We start from the raw sequence: 16,033 nt of genomic DNA on the forward strand, positions 1-16,033 counted from the left end.
GTATTATGTCAATATGAGCATGGGCTTAAATGAGCATGTCTTATCCTTCCTCAATGACACTCTCAGGAGTCATGATTTTAAACAAAATTGTGTTAATGAGTTCGTCAGAGATGCAGAGTCAATGTTCCCTCCGGTCTCCCATGCGCACGGCTTTATTCTAAGGTGCCAGCATGGACTGAAGCTTCTCATTGACTGATCTGCATCAATGGGGAGATTTTGCCTCCCATGAAGTTCCGGCCTCCACCAGATGAGCGTGTGGTGTGTGTGTAATAGTGTATGTATCCAGGCAGGCAATGTGTGTGACATGTGGGCCAGGCAGGTAACGTGCATGTATATGCTTGGAGTAAGTGTGTGCATGTGTGTGTTAGCATCTAGAGCATGTGCTTGTTGTGTGTCCGCTCTCATCATGGAATCACACAAGCGCCGGCCTCCAGGATACACGTAGGACGAATGAATGGGGGGGATGCCGTTTCATTTTCAGCTCCCACTACCTCATGAACATTTTTCTGCACATGAGTGGGGGGATGGGTGTGTCTGTGTGTCTAGTCTCTGTTAGCATGCGCGGAGCATTCTCGCTCATTCATGGAATAAGCCCGTCTTCCATCTGCTGACGGGCGGGAGATTCTATTCATATTTTTTTGATGGATTCTCTGTATTAGTGGGCTTTCCGATTTTTTTAGGGATCAGTGAAGGCTAACTGCACTGTACTAGGAGTCTAGGAGTCCATTCATGTAGGCTGTAGAAGAGTGCCATCCATGAATGAAAAACTGATGAAAATGATCAACATGTCCTATGCATTGATTTTATTATCCGTTCTAATAAAAAAAAGTTAGGACGTATTTAATCTGAAAGGGGAAACTTTATTAAATGTATTTAATATGATTGCTGAAGCTATTTACACCACAAGCTAACATTTGACTTTGGTTAATGCTGCATTGACTAATATGTTTAACTCTTTCAATGTGATGAACATTGTTTTGTTATAAAATGTACCAGGTTCGACCTCGGTGAGTTCAGGGTCCTCTACTGAACCGTGTTCATGGAGTTGCAGTTGGAATACCTCAAAAAATGGCAACAAGATGGACATAACTAATTAAATCCTTCAGGGGGGTGAATCATAACACAGATTAGAGCGAGTACACTGCACTGCAACCTTGAACTATTAATGCTACCCTGAACAGAGTGTATCTACCTTTTATCCTGTGACAGGTGTGTATGTTCAGTATATCACTTTGGGGCTGTTGGTAATGTGTTAACGTATTATGTTGAAGTACCTTGTTGGACGCCATCTCGCTGACAGAGTGTCGAGTTTTCAGTGTCTCTAGTTGTTCCAGACACCAGTCCAGCTCATCTAGCGTCTCTATGGCCAGCTGCTGGTGAGGCTCCTCTGTACCAGACAAACACAGCAAAGCATTATGTGAAGGATACAACTCTCACAGAGCATGAACATATTGTTCAGATTTCCAAAAGAGTGTTAAACTGGAGCATAAAATGAGCTGTGAATCTTTCTTCTTGTTGTTTTATAGAACACAAAACAAATGTTAGATTTCATGAAGTATTTATTGTCATGGTACTTTATACTTCAATTCTACTACATCTTTCGTCACTCCTTAACATATCAAGATTTCCAATTTCCGATTATACAATATGATGGCAAAATTATGGATTAATCTGCACCGCATAATATACAGTAGTAGCTCAATATAACTCCACCTCGACAGTAAAATGTAAAAAATTACCCATACATTAATGCATCAGGAATTCTAATATAATAAATAATTGTGAACACTAACAGGGGCCATTGTTGGTACTAAGTACCTTCACTTTTGATACTGTAAGTATGTTTATTGCTGATAATACTTATATATATTTTAAAAACAATTTAAAGCAATATTCTTACATTGTGATATTGATACTTTTACTTACGCAAATAATCCAAATACTTCCCCTAACACCACTGAACTTCATGTATTTGAGAATGACGTTAATTTACAAATTCATTCCTTTGACATGTTATCAGTAACCTATTTCACAATTCACAAATTGAAGCAAGATAATGTCCTTGTCTTTCTGACCAGGGTCAGTGTTGATAATCGGATCAGTAGATAGCCCACTCTAACACCTGTACCAACCTGCGAGGCTGGTCTTGCACATGGATGGTGGGTTGCTGCCTGAGGATCGCGTCCTGTAGACAGAGATCATCCACAGTCAGCAAGAAAAAGTCACACTGTAGACACTGCACGATTATATATATGTCACGACACGTGTGACGGTGAAAATGTTAGAATATTCATTTTCATACATTTTCTAAAAACCTACTTGCTGGCTGTGCGATCTTGCTGGTCGGTTATTACAGCAAAGTTACCTCGGACTGTCCTCAGGCTGGCAAGGACCTATGAGGAACAAAAGACTGAATGTAAAAGATCATCATATATGTATTTATATATATATATATATATATATATATATATATATATATATATATATATATATATATATGTAGTGAAACCACAGATATAATGTAATTCATAGACTTAATTGCATATGCCTTAATTTAATAATATTGAATCTAGATTAATGTGAATCTCTGACAAGCCTTTGAAACCAGATACTGAGGCTTTCGTCCTCCCAGCTGAAGTGCTATGCAGAGGCATTCCCCTTTCTGGTGTTTTGATGGCATCACTGACACCCCTCTATGTCATGTCTGTCACTCCATCTGGAGCCAAACACTGACTCAGCACACAGAGGAAGCCCACAGCGTATCCGGTGTCCAGGCCTGACCCATGTGGCAGCCCTTATCAGCCTGCATGCAAATTTAAACAGCATGATCCAGCAGTATTGGATTCACCGCTTCTTTCATGGTGTAAAGTGAGCACAAGTGTGACGCACATCCCACGCAAGAGCCGTGCAACGCCAGCGGGATGCCTGATCCCGTTGCAAGGCCAACATAATGCTGAGGGGCTGTTCCGATGAGGCAGTAAGCCCAGTCTCGTACCATCTGGAGTTCTATTATAGTTTTCTTTAAAGACCTACTGTCTTTAGCTGACAAATTAACAGGATTTTATTTGTATTTGACAATCTGGCACAGTTTCAAATAGCAAAAAAAGGAGAATTGCTTCAAAAAGGTTGGATGGGAAGGTTTCAACACTCACCTGTGCAAATGGTGTGACAATCATGTCTTCTGTGTGTCTGCAACACAGAACAGAATACAGGAGGAACAGGCATGAAACCCTGACTTGAGGTCCAATCTATAATTTCCTAAATGTAATAATGTTAAATAATATTAATTCAGCAGTGTTGGATGTGAAGGCTGAACGACTTTGTTAAGTTTAAATAAATAGAAACCAAACTGCACCTGGTATCACTTCTATCAAAAAAATGAGGTTGTCTGAACAACCGGGCAGCCAGAGAATTAGTTATCATATTTACTTACTCAGATTTCCTCATTCGACACTCCCTTTGTCATCATTCTATTAAAATGTAGCTTTGTCAAAAAACAAATATGTCATGCACTGAGGAAACAGATTGGGGTAAGTGGAAGGGTGATATAAGTACGAACTGGTAAATGCTCACAAGTAAATCAAAACAGACTTGGTTGTCTCTGCATAAGCGTCACATGCAAAAACAAACCAAAGAGAACTGGGTGCTTCGTTTGATTAAGTGTTTAATATTTAGTCACGCTTGTCAGGAGGGAGGTGGGATGAAGCCATCTAGAGGGAATGCAGGAGAGGGCTTCAAGGGGACAGAGTCAGTGTTTTTATCTTAATTTTGTTTTATCATGTCTCACCGAGATGACAACCAGTTGACTTCCCAGTGCTTCAAGCTTTCTTCCCTTCAAAAACAGATAGGCGAGAGTCGATAAGGAGACCTCTTACTTTTCAGACTTAAAGATGTTTAGACATTATCAACTGTGTAGGGGACGATTTTAGGGACATATCGCAAACACAAACGGTGAAAAAATAAACATCAGACAATAAATTTGCTCCTTTCTTTCAATTTCTTGCAAACCAAGTGAAGCAGATTTGATATACAAGCATTTGAGGTGGAAGAACAGCTGGTTGTACTAATGTTGGGCTGTAGATCTGTGGATTGTTTTGACACGCAATGCCCAGCATGTTTTAAAAGTGTCCATATAAAAACTAAAAGACTGGGACAAGCAATCTAAACTCACTTAAAGGTAGAACACTCTTAAGTTATCAGTCCGTGGAGGAGTTTATTCAAATACAGGAAAGCATGTGCAGAATATCCACCTAAACAGGATGGCCCTTTGGTTTTCGAGCGCTCTCTCGGAATCCAAAGAAAATGTCAAAAAGACTAGTTTTAAAATGTGCAAATGTAATTGAGACCGCAACTGTTTGCTGCAGTTTGTAAGGGAGCCAACCCTTAAACCAATGCACCACCATCTGAATCTTCCAATGTGGAAACCTCTCTGCACAAGGACGATAGACATGGAGATCTTTTTTTTGACAGACAATATCTTCTTTTTGTTTCAGGGCATTTAAGGTAATCTTACATTGGTATCTCAGCATTAGGGCCAACGTCTTTGTCCAGAGACGTCCCATGCTACACTTGTGATTCAACTGTAGACATTCAGAGTAAGGACTGAATATCTACAGTATACTCATTCATGTTGTATGTGACCTAAAGCACAGCAGCAGAACACTGTTGGTCTTGAGATTGAGGCAGAAAGACTTTTTGGACAGGGAGATATCAATTTTATATTTCATTAGAGCATCACAGAGGTTTATTCAGCATGCTATTAGTGGACATTTAAGTTGTGGAAAGCAGGCCCATCATTGTGTGTATTTAAATATACACATAACAAACAACATAAAAAAGGGAGGAACTATTTAGAGACAATTGACTGTTCTAAGGGGTCTAACTGAAGGTTATCATAATCTTGAATAAATAAAGAAAACGGCTACTGACTACAAACTACTTGCATATTGTGTCTCTCGTTCACAAAGACGTGCCATATCAACAATATTGAATCGAGGGACATCTGAAATGAACTTACAGGTCACTGGCAGTGGAGGAGTTTCTGGAAGGACCTTTGGGTGAAAGGTCAAAGTCAGAGTCGGAGCGGTAGAGGAAGGATTCCCGCCTCTGGCTGTGAGGAAAGTTGGCCTGTAAGACCAGACCGCCAGAGCCAGGGCTGGCCTGGGGGTCCAGGGGGCTGCGTCCCACTGCCAAGCCATTCTCAACATCAAAACTACAGCAACAAGCGAGAGAGGGGGGAAGGAATGTATTCAGGTTAGATTGACTCAAAACACATTTTATGGATAAACACACAAACACAACGATTTATTCCACAGAATGGAAAGGAAACGAAAGAAGCAGCCATGCATCCTTCCTGGACACCGAGTTCTTAGTTGAGACGTTGTCATTGTAATTAACAAGTGATCGCTTAAAATATTAATCCTATATATTGTACAGTAAAGAAATATACTGCCTGAATGGTGCTGCTCCAGAAACAATGAAAGGGAGAAATACAATATACAATACTTTAAAACTAAAAATATCACAAGCTTTCATGACTGTGTAACAGCATTCAGACGTTTTTATCTCTTGAACAGGAAATAGTGTAATTTAGAAGGAAGTGTGACCATTATGAACCAGAAAGGACTGAAATAAGAGCTAAACATGACACATTTAGGAGGGTGCCACAAAGGATATGATAGTGTGAATATGTGGGAGTGCAGATATAACACTGATATGACTAAAACCAGCACTGCATTTATTGTCCGTGATAAGAAAAACTAAATTAGAAAAGAACCACAATGAGAAGTGTTGAGAGCCACAGAGAGAATGGCTTCTAATTCTGATGGCTGCAAATCGGTTATCCTTAGCCGGCTTCTTCAGCAGGTTTTTAAAGAAAATCAGGAAAAACACAGACTCCTACAAATCCCATCACTTCCAGCCTGCCTGTATGTATGTATGTACTGAAATGAGCCTGAAAAAAGAAAACACAACAGCATGAACACATTATAAAAAGGTGTGAAGCCTGTGTGGTTGATGTCATGCAAATAAGGTACAAGAGTGTCTAGAGGAGGTCCGTGTGTGTGTGTGTGTGTGTGTGTGTGTGTGTGAACAGCGGGTATAATATTAGCATCAGAGTATTGACGTAGGGGGGTCATGTGAGTGTGAGTCTAAAAATAGCCCAGCGTTCAGGTGAGGAGGAGTTCCTCCTGATCAAACATGATCCGACTTCAGGCAAACCAAATAAAGGAATGGCGGAGTCTCTCTTCACAGTCTGGGCACGTTTGTGCTTCGATCCACATCTCTATTTTTCCCCACAGTCCCTCTGCTGACATGCAAACCCAGAGAGAGTCCCTTGACCCGCAGCTCCGTTTGGCAACACTTATCCTTTTCTAAACAGTCTGAGGAAGTCCAGAGCAGAAATCCATGCTTTGGCAAAACAACCATTAGCAGACTGTGGAAGATTTTGGACGGGCAAGTAGCTAACACACACATTCAATATTTTTCAAATAAATACAGCAGTGGAAACGAAAAAATCCCTGAGTTATAGGTGCAGGAGAGCTTGAGCTTAAAATGTCTGTTGATGATAAAACACACCAAAACACCATCACAGTCCTGAAAGTACAAATGATGGAAATGTCATTAGTTTTATCAGTATTTGTTAATAAATAAATATTAACATTACCATAGAATTATGAGTTTAATATATGAAAAAGTAAAAGGGAGTAGATCGAAAAATACAGGTGTATTTCTTCTACACCATAACTTCTAATACTTCTAGCACTAACATACAGCATGCAAACATCCCATTCATTCCTCTCTCCACTCCTTTCTCCAGTGCCCATCCCCCTCCTGCCAACCTCCAAGGATGCTGCATGAGGACAAGACGTTGGTGTGCTACTGGCTATTACGTAACACTGAACAGAAGCCCCCATCCCTCCATTCATGTGACAGATCCAGACTCACTGACTGCACCATACATAACCAGGGAGAGGAGTCAGAAGGGGGGATAGAAGACAGATTGGTGAGGGGTAAAAGAGCAAAGAGAGACAGAGTAAATACAATTTCAAAGAGCAAGAGAGTACAGCCTGTTCTGAGACACGCACATGAGTGCTTTTTTGTCTTAACTGTGCACGATGTGACTGTGCTAGAGTGGCTCAAGCTGGTGGGGTGCATGCCTGCAAATGTACAAATGTGTATGTGACTGTGTGTGTCAAATGTGCGGACTACTCATCCATCACCTGTAAAGAAGAAATAGGTATTAAGCCTGGTTTAGATGTGTAAATGATGCCTTTAATGTGCTCCAGCAGTAAAACGTGCCACCTTCTACTACACCTATAGTGTGTATAGTTTTGATCGATAAGCACACACATCATCCATGCCCAGTTACTACAAGTACACATGCAGCTTGGAGCTACATCCACTCCTCACTCTTATCCTGTTCTCTCCATCTATCTTGTTCTGACCTCTCCGTTGATGCTGCACCCCTGACTGCTCCTGCGTGCTCTGACCGTAAACGTGTTTCTATTTTTGTCTCTGCACGACACTGCTGCCTCTCTACAGTTAAATTTAGCCTCCCGTGCATGGGGACTAGACTGAGAGAAGCAGCGACGCAGCTAAAAATAGAGTTTCAGGTAAAATACGGAGCCATCCCCTGCTCTCTCTTTTCCCTCTGCATCACAGAGCTGCAGACTTTCCCCCTCCATTCATGAATATTTATGGGGATGGTTCTATTTGAAGACGATGCCGAGCTAAAATTAGATCACAGATCAAAATATCGCCCACGTCTCTCCCTCGCTGTTATTTCACTTTCAGTTTTGTCGTCTTTCTCAGTGGAGTGAACATAGTCGTGACTTACTCATGACACTGAACTATTTACCACACTTCACTTACACACACGCACAACAATATCATATGCATGTGCATGATTCCCAATAGTACTATTGCAATGATATCCTTTAGGTTTATATGAATGAAGGGAAATATAAACATCAGCATGAACACCATGAGCAGCTGTTGCCTAGGTAACAAGAAATGTAGATCCAAACTGAAACAATGATTTGTGTAAAACTCACTACAGTATGTGAAGATAATTTGTCAGTTTTTGTGTCAGAGGTGTTGATTTCATGTTTGTGATATTGTTCTACATACATTATATTTTCCTGCTATTCCCTTTGTTTCACTTGATGACATTATTTTAATATGGATTTCTTTCTGAAGATTAAATGTATATTCAGCTATTGTATTCTATATATTACATTGATACTGGAAACAACTATTGTGGATGTTTATATTATATAATGAGTGTTGACAGGCAAATGTGCCCTGAATGTAATACAAAAAACTGCCATTGTGCATGATCTTTAGGCATACACTTAACAATATGTAAGCTAATAATGTCAATTGAGGCATTTTGTGTTTTCAAGGGGTCAAAGGTCAGCGTCCAGGCTAAGTGTACTTGTTGTCCGGACAGGAAGCACACCCAGAGGTATCGTGACTGTTTGGAAGGCTGGTCTTCATATACGACTCCATTGTCTTTGTGTCTTTCACATGCCAGCCAGTCGCACTCACCACCGTTCATGCCCCCTCCCCCTTTTTCAGCCTGAGCCACAAGTGATAGAAATAAAACCAAGAGAATGGGATTTTGTTTTAAATAATCATGTTGTGTGAGAGGGGTAATAATATATCAGATACAGTTTCTGGAGAGTGATGGCTGATGTGTGTAGTAGTCTGGAGAATTGAAAGAAAACTAACAAGTCCCTCAGGGTCCCTCTACTGGGATTTAGTGAGATTGCATGAGCTGGCCAATATGGATATTCCACTTTAGTTTAGGAAAAGCTGAAACAGTCACATCACCGTTTAATCAATTAACAAAGAATCCATCAGCAAAAGTTTTGATAACTGAATATCTTTTTGAATAATCAATCCAAAGACAAAGAAATGGCATAAGATTTGCTTCAGCCTCTCAAATATGAAAATGTATTTTTCTCATATGACAGCAAACCTTTTTTCATGTAAAAACAAAACATTTCAAACATTAGGGTAAAAATGCATGCAGAATCTGACTTCAAATGTTCAAAAGAGAAACTCGTTTTTTGAGTTTATAAAACAATATCAAAATATGATCATGTTTTCAATACAGGAGTAAATGATAATATTGAATTACCACCACGCCCCTGTACTGTAAATGAGACAAAGATGTTCATATGCAGAAAAGGTGCAGAAAATATATATAAAAAAAAAATAACAAGCTGAAACACGTGCTACTTCTTTGAACTGTATATTGTTCCTGATCTGGCATCTGCATTTGCACAAAAGGCTCACATCTGCCTCAAAGGTGTTTGCGCGCGCGCGCACGCACACGCACACACACACACACACACACACACACACACACACACACACACACACACACACACACACACACACACACACACACCTTTCTGTAGTCTAAATACCAAGCTGGAGCCAACATTCTTGGGCATCATAAAGCCCTTAAAAAAAAGGTGTAGAGAGAGGTGTACTACAGCATTTGTTATTTAAGTGGCTGGCTGGTAAGAAGTGTGATTGATGGTTAACTGTCAGTGGCCCTGATACCCGACACCCCGCCTGCGTCACTGCCTGTCACAGCAACCTCAATCCCATCTGGGGAGCATTAAAAAACAGGAGCTACGGGGCAGAGCGAGCGAGAGAGAGGAGATAGGCCTGTAAACCAGGGCAAGCTGTCATCTGACCCTTCATTCATCATTCCCAGGACTTTTCTGTGACAGAGGTAGAATTTATTACACCAGAACCAACTTGCAGGACCGGTTCAACCATTCACAAGACATTTAAAAGAAGGAATTTATTACATGTCACACAGATCTCATCGAGTGACGCTTGAGAGTATTGTATTATTTTTTTTCCTGCCGTGGTGTTTACAGTAAGCATTATAGTCTGGGCTGTATGTATCTGCAAAAGACATATAAAAGATGTTCTGGAACGAACAAGGATTAGCGTTGGCTTAACGAGACCACAAAGTTCACACCAGCAGCTGCTAGTCCACACCCTGACGCACGACACACAGAAAAAAGTGAACCACTGAGGTGGTAAGTTTAGCCACATCAGAAAGACAGGCCTTAAAAAGTTAACTTGGAGCAATTTCAAATTCACTGTGACATTTCTATGTATAACACGAGAGCCAGCAGTATGTGTTCTGGGATAAAAGCTGTCTGGTTGTTTTCACTGAGGCCCCTCGCACAGAGGGAGAACCACCCTGTTTGTTTGTCTTGCCCTTCCTCTCCTTTCCTGTGACATCATATTATTTGGCCAATGCAGCAACCTGGTGGAGGTTGTGTGTCTTTATAGGTTTACCTACATTAAGTCACTCAGCCTTATGCGAACTCTGTGCCTTCTGGCTGCAATCTCTATTTGAGTTGTGGTTGAACAGCTGACAAGTTGTCTTTGTCTTAGCTTGTTGCCTCTTGGGCAAAATCTAATACTTTAATATGAACTCCGATTACATTCATGTGGTTGTATTGCGTCTCACATACATGTATTGAATATTCTTTAAATGAGTATCACCCTTAAGAATACTAGAAATATAGTTTTGGGAAATATGCTTATTCACTTTCTTGTTAAGAATAAAATTGGAGGAAAAGATCTCATGTAAATGCGATAAATATTAAGACAGTTAGCGTAGCTTAGCATTAGTACTGGCACCAAACAAAAGTCGGAGAGTTAAAAGCTCAATTTGTCCGGGAACGGTAACTTCCTAGAGTTTTTCTGCTGGTTGCATGGCAACTGCTGTTAGCCAATAAATAATTTGGTACATAACACCCGTAAAACGGCAAATTGTCATATTTACTAAAGGTTTTTGTAGTGATTAAACTAACAAGTTAAAACGTGTTAATTAATGCGCTTTAGAGGTGCCGAGAGGCTAATTGTGCCTGCCTTTCCAATTGTTATACAAAGCTAAGCTAACCAGCAGAAGGCTGTTGATTTGTTTAGTATACAAACATGATATCTTCTCAACTAACTTCCTGCAAAAAAAGGTGAACATAGAATTTCCCTTTATGTTCCTTTAAGTGATTTCGATGGTCAAACACTTGCGTAGGCAGCAGTATGCAGGAAAACATTACATCTGGTTTGTGCCCTTATTGTCTCTGTTTCCGACTAATCTCCCGTGTTAAGAAACATGAGGGCAACAGCTACATGTTGTGTGTGTATATATATATATATATATATATATATATATATATATTTATATATATATATACACACACACAGACACACAGTAGATCACATTTAAGCATTCAACCAAGTAACACAGAATTTAAAAGTTGAGTTTAGCTGGTATTATTTTAGAAAGTACATATAAATAGCAACACAAACTATAACCTTTCAGGCATTGTGTCATTTCACACCCAACAAAGTAAATATGTCAACCTCTTTAGAGTATAGACATAATGAAACTGTGACAACCATGTATGTGCATTGTTCAGTGCAAAAATGTTTTATAAAGAATGTGAGCCAGTGTCGTGTTAGCTGACACAACAGAAAGGCAGAATCACTTCACTGACCTTTTTATAAATAAAAGTCAGAGTTCAGAGACATACTGTATAATGGGACAAGTTTGTATAGAGCCAATGACGTGAAAAAGACTGCATTGTTGACTGTTTGTTTGTTTAATTAACACAAAGAATCAGTAAAAATGTAGTGAAGAGAACTGGATCTATGCCAATGACAAGAAAGGTTATATTTGTTACTTTATAACAGCGTGTATTTTTTATCATATCGACACACACACACACACACACACTAACTGACTGCAGCAGCTGGTTTGTAAATTAAACAAGTGTCTGTCTGTCTGTCTGTCTGTCTGTGTGTGTGTGGTCACTGCCTTACTGTACTTAAGTTTGCCACCTGTGATTAAATCAGAAAAGTTTATTTTCTCGGGGTTCCCTCTCTGACGCCTGTAATCTCAGAACCTAGCCCTCTTCTTCAGATCTTTTCTTTGAAAAAAAATCACAATGCCATCATGACGGCTGCACTGGTGGATGTGGAACGCATGCCAACCTTTGATGGATGTTTGGTATCACGATCAGGGAGGTGTGCTAAAAGAACATGATAAACCTGGTAGCAGTGTGTTTTCTCTTTTCCCTGAAAGCCGACAGTCTGGTCATTGTGTGAAGAACTACAGAGTGAGGTTAGAAGCATTTGCAGCGGTTAATACACCTTAGTGAGTTAGAAGAGATTTACAGTGACTCATAGGAGTGTCCTAATACCTTTGTACACACACATTCACACATACGTACACATACACACATATAGGACTATTATCCTCTAGGATTGCATAGCACTGCAAAGAAAACAAGGACATTAGTGGTGAGTCTGAAGAAAGAAAGTGGAGAGAGGAGAGAGTAAAGGTTCGGAAAGGTTCAGAACATGGTCTATAAAAATGTTGTAACACGATCAGCGTGAGGTATTAATGGTAAAGGTTCCTGAGGTGAGATGCACTCACAGAACAACATCAGACATCCTGCGGGAAGATGTGTGATGATGATATTACTTTAACATGCTGAACCCTTATGCGATATGTGGCTTTGTCATAACAGCATAAATCAACTTGCCACAGTTTGAATTCAGACAATATTTAGATGGTTCTTTGTTCTAAAAGTAATTTAGGGTAAGCTTCAATGTTTTAACAGTGTCACTGGTGAAATTATGAAAGCCACTGCAGAAAACCATATGTGGCACAGCACAGAGAGACTATAGATAAGACTCAGGTTATTACTGCATTTACTAAAACAGGCAGGCATAAGGACAAAACAAACGCAACAGGAAGCAGAAGCAACAAGAAGCAGAAGCAGGAAAGGACGATTTTAAAATGCCGTTGATGCTTGAAGAGAATTAGATCTTCATATCTGTGTTCCAGTGTATAAAATGACAAGTTAGTGTGAACTGTTTCCATGGTCTATGTCCACCAAAATAATACAAACAAAGTAAAGTACACACTAAATACACACTAAAGCCACATGGTACAACTACATTATGGAAACAAGCATGCATCTAAACACAACAGGCGATAACGAGGTCAGCAAAAATGATGGAGGTATTGTCATGGGGTTTTAAGAAAGAATTCAGTCCATAACACCTGTCACACTGCAAACGCTCAAAAACAAATCCAACACCCAAAACAGTGTTTGAGCTGGTTCAAAGTGTTCGTGCACAAAGATTACGGTGTGTGTGTGTATGTGTGTATGTGTGTGTGTGAGGCCTGCAACACAACACCAGTGGACCTGTTCCTCCTGCTTATGAAGGAGATAAATGAGGGTCTGTGATGCTCCCTGTGGGCCAGACCACCATTAGAAGTTACTGATGATTTAAGAAATGCTTTGGAAACACTTTCAGACACATTTATGATGACAGAATACTCCCTTTCGCCAGGACCAGTGAGAGTTATACTAATATACTTATGTCTGCAAATGATGAGATCCATATACTGTGACTGAAAGTACAGATTCATTAATCACAGTCACACTGACAATTTAGATATTTTTGACCTCTGGCACAAGTGCTGTCTCCAAGACAAGAGTTTATGTCAACAAGCTCATCGAGAAAAAAATGAATCCATCATTCACACTATATTTTGATAAATCGAGTAGATTAAGATTTCTCTTTCCCCCTCCTTTCCTCCCAGGTTGAACTGACAGGAGAGAGTATTGTGTTTCCAAGAAATGCACTACTAAAGCTAAACCTCACCAACACGCAAGTCTTTGTAAGACTTATTCAGAATAAACTACTCTGTGCATAAATCACACTCGCTCACTCCCAAACACCATACAAATATCATATTTGTATTTGCTGTCAGTGGTTCATTTACATCTAATCTTGAAGGAGTTTTCCATCCATTCCCTGGCTGTCGTAGCTGGTTACCACTTCATTCATTCAAGACAGCGTTGACTTAAATTAAGAGCCTTCGTGAGCCTGTAGTTGGGCTTTGAGCTAAATGCTACTCACAATGACCATGTTAACATGCTGATGCTGCAGGTATAATGATTACGATGTTAAGCTTCTTAGTTTAACATATAAACAAGGACATGAATGTCAGTACCCAATTCTATGGCAAACCATCCCATGGTTGTTGAAACATTTCACTGAAAGCCCAATGCAAATGTTAACCTCCTGGTGGTGTTAGAGGAAGAATCAGAGGATCGTCAAAGGTATCATCCTCTGAGGAGCACGAATGTCTGTACAAACTTTCATGTCAATCAGTCTGACTGTCTGGACAGAAGTGACGTACATACCGACCAACACTCCCATCCTTAAGCGCTGCACTGCTAGCTTTGCTAGAATCCCAAGTTCTTTCATGCTGTTGTTGGCTGGCAAATACAGTCAAATTAAATGTTTAGAGTAGACTGCTTTCATAGCCTAAAGACAATTTCATAAAATGTAAACCAAAGGATAAATGAATGCAGCAGAACACTTCAAAGCAAAAAAGCTGCAGAGAATCCTCTTATCTGTGCTCCTTTAGGAAAAGCAGGTGTAAGATTTACGGTTCAAAGTTGAAAAGAGGAACCAAAAAAGCCCACTGGGAAAAGTAAACAGCTTATCAAGTACATCAAGAACAGATGTATTCCACATGTATTTTGGACACGTCAAAACATGCGTACACTCGCCAACTATCCATCTATGGAGAAAGGGCTCCTGCTATCTGGCTGTTGTCCTCTGCGGTTAGATAATTGGGCTTTAAATCACGCACCGAAGACCGAATAAAACACAAGAGTTTGGTGTCTGATGTCAAAAGCTGCAGATGAATACATTTTCTCCACCTTCTGTTGCATCTTGTCAGCTTTTGCCTACACGAGGAGGCACTCATATGTTTTACATATATAAAGAGAGCTCTGGCCGGTATGTCTGGGTGTATACATCAGGCCTCTGGATGTCACTTTATTACCAGCACTGTGCTGCCTTCGACAAAGAGGAACGGCAAGCAAAAAAGGAACAAATTAAGAAGAACTAGAGCTAGAAGATACCAAAAAAGTGGACACACTTCAGAAGCCTTAACCACCAATCATTGCTGTTAATCATTTCATACTCATAAATATAGCTTTTACTTTAGAAGTGTCGACTTGTGATATTAATAGATTCCCAAAATGGGCACCGGCAAGGCTGATAATCTTATGCTCCTCTCTTCCCCCTGCACTCCGCCTTGTTTTTCCTCAAGAGAATAAACAGGCTCTAACAGGCCCTGGGAAGATCGATACTTTAACCGCCCAAAAAAAAACTGCGTTTGAGCAGGCAGAACATTTCTGCACTGCTTTTTAGATTCACAGGTGGAAGTAATGTGAGCAGTAGTCAGACATTTCCATACCTTTGCTTTAACATGGACATTTTGGCCACAGAGGGCATGCAGAAGTCAATTATTTATATTGGCATGGGTCTTTAGGGACAACTGTTCTGCATGACATCTGATAAAGCTCCTGAGAAAGAGGACAGGGGAACATAATGTAAACATGGCTTTATCTCCAGGTCCTCCTTCACCGCCTCCCCGCTGGCACTGACGATTATGTGCGAAGCGACAGAACCTATGGTGTATTTTTCACAAAGTTCTCATGAATGTCTTTACAAAACACTTTCACACGCTATATTTGTCTTGAGTGTGTGTGAATGTGGTTCCTTCACATGTCGTCTAGGGAAAAAGTCCCACGGTTGGTGAACAGAGACGTAAAAGGCTGGCTGGCACAACAATCAATTAGTTGATTTTACCGCTATGTGAAAGCAATACAAAAAACAGACTATCCTATCATATTTATACTTATTTACCTTTTAAGATTTGCAGTTAATAAACTGTCAACTGCAGATACTGTACAACAACAACCTGCATTTCTATTGCTGTTACACATTTAAAATAACTGTTACTGTATTATTTTACAGCGTGTAACCTTTTCAAGTCATGGCTGAGCTACATAATATAGTATGCAGTTAGTTTGTCTTTTTGACTGCAGATTTCTTAAGTGTTTTATTTACATGAAGTGCTGTTCTTTTTTACCCAGAAGCAATACAACATTCA

At 40.0% G+C, this 16,033-nt stretch overlaps 1 protein-coding gene across 10 annotated transcripts in view; it reads right to left on the reverse strand.

Moving 5' to 3' along the window:
* pde4ca (phosphodiesterase 4C, cAMP-specific a) overlaps positions 1 to 16,033 on the reverse strand; it is a 47,795-nt gene that overhangs the window by 7,404 nt on the left and 24,358 nt on the right. For 7 of the 10 annotated variants that reach the window (XM_034555579.1, XM_034555588.1, XM_034555589.1 and 4 more), the window contains 6 exons: positions 5,018 to 5,212; positions 3,788 to 3,832; positions 3,153 to 3,189; positions 2,320 to 2,393; positions 2,133 to 2,185; positions 1,275 to 1,387 (listed from right to left, as the gene is read on the reverse strand). In XM_034555579.1, coding sequence (XP_034411470.1) covers positions 1,275 to 1,387; positions 2,133 to 2,185; positions 2,320 to 2,393; positions 3,153 to 3,189; positions 3,788 to 3,832; positions 5,018 to 5,212 — 517 coding nt within the window. Of the gene's footprint in view, positions 1 to 1,274; positions 1,388 to 2,132; positions 2,186 to 2,319; positions 2,394 to 3,152; positions 3,190 to 3,787; positions 3,833 to 5,017; positions 5,213 to 5,434; positions 9,162 to 16,033 lie in introns of those variants that run through there. The other 3 variants (XM_034555580.1, XM_034555587.1, XM_034555586.1) reach the window with 2 other exon arrangements.

This window comes from Cyclopterus lumpus, chromosome 17 (assembly GCF_009769545.1).
Source record: "Cyclopterus lumpus isolate fCycLum1 chromosome 17, fCycLum1.pri, whole genome shotgun sequence".
Classification (NCBI taxonomy): domain Eukaryota; kingdom Metazoa; phylum Chordata; class Actinopteri; order Perciformes; family Cyclopteridae; genus Cyclopterus; species Cyclopterus lumpus.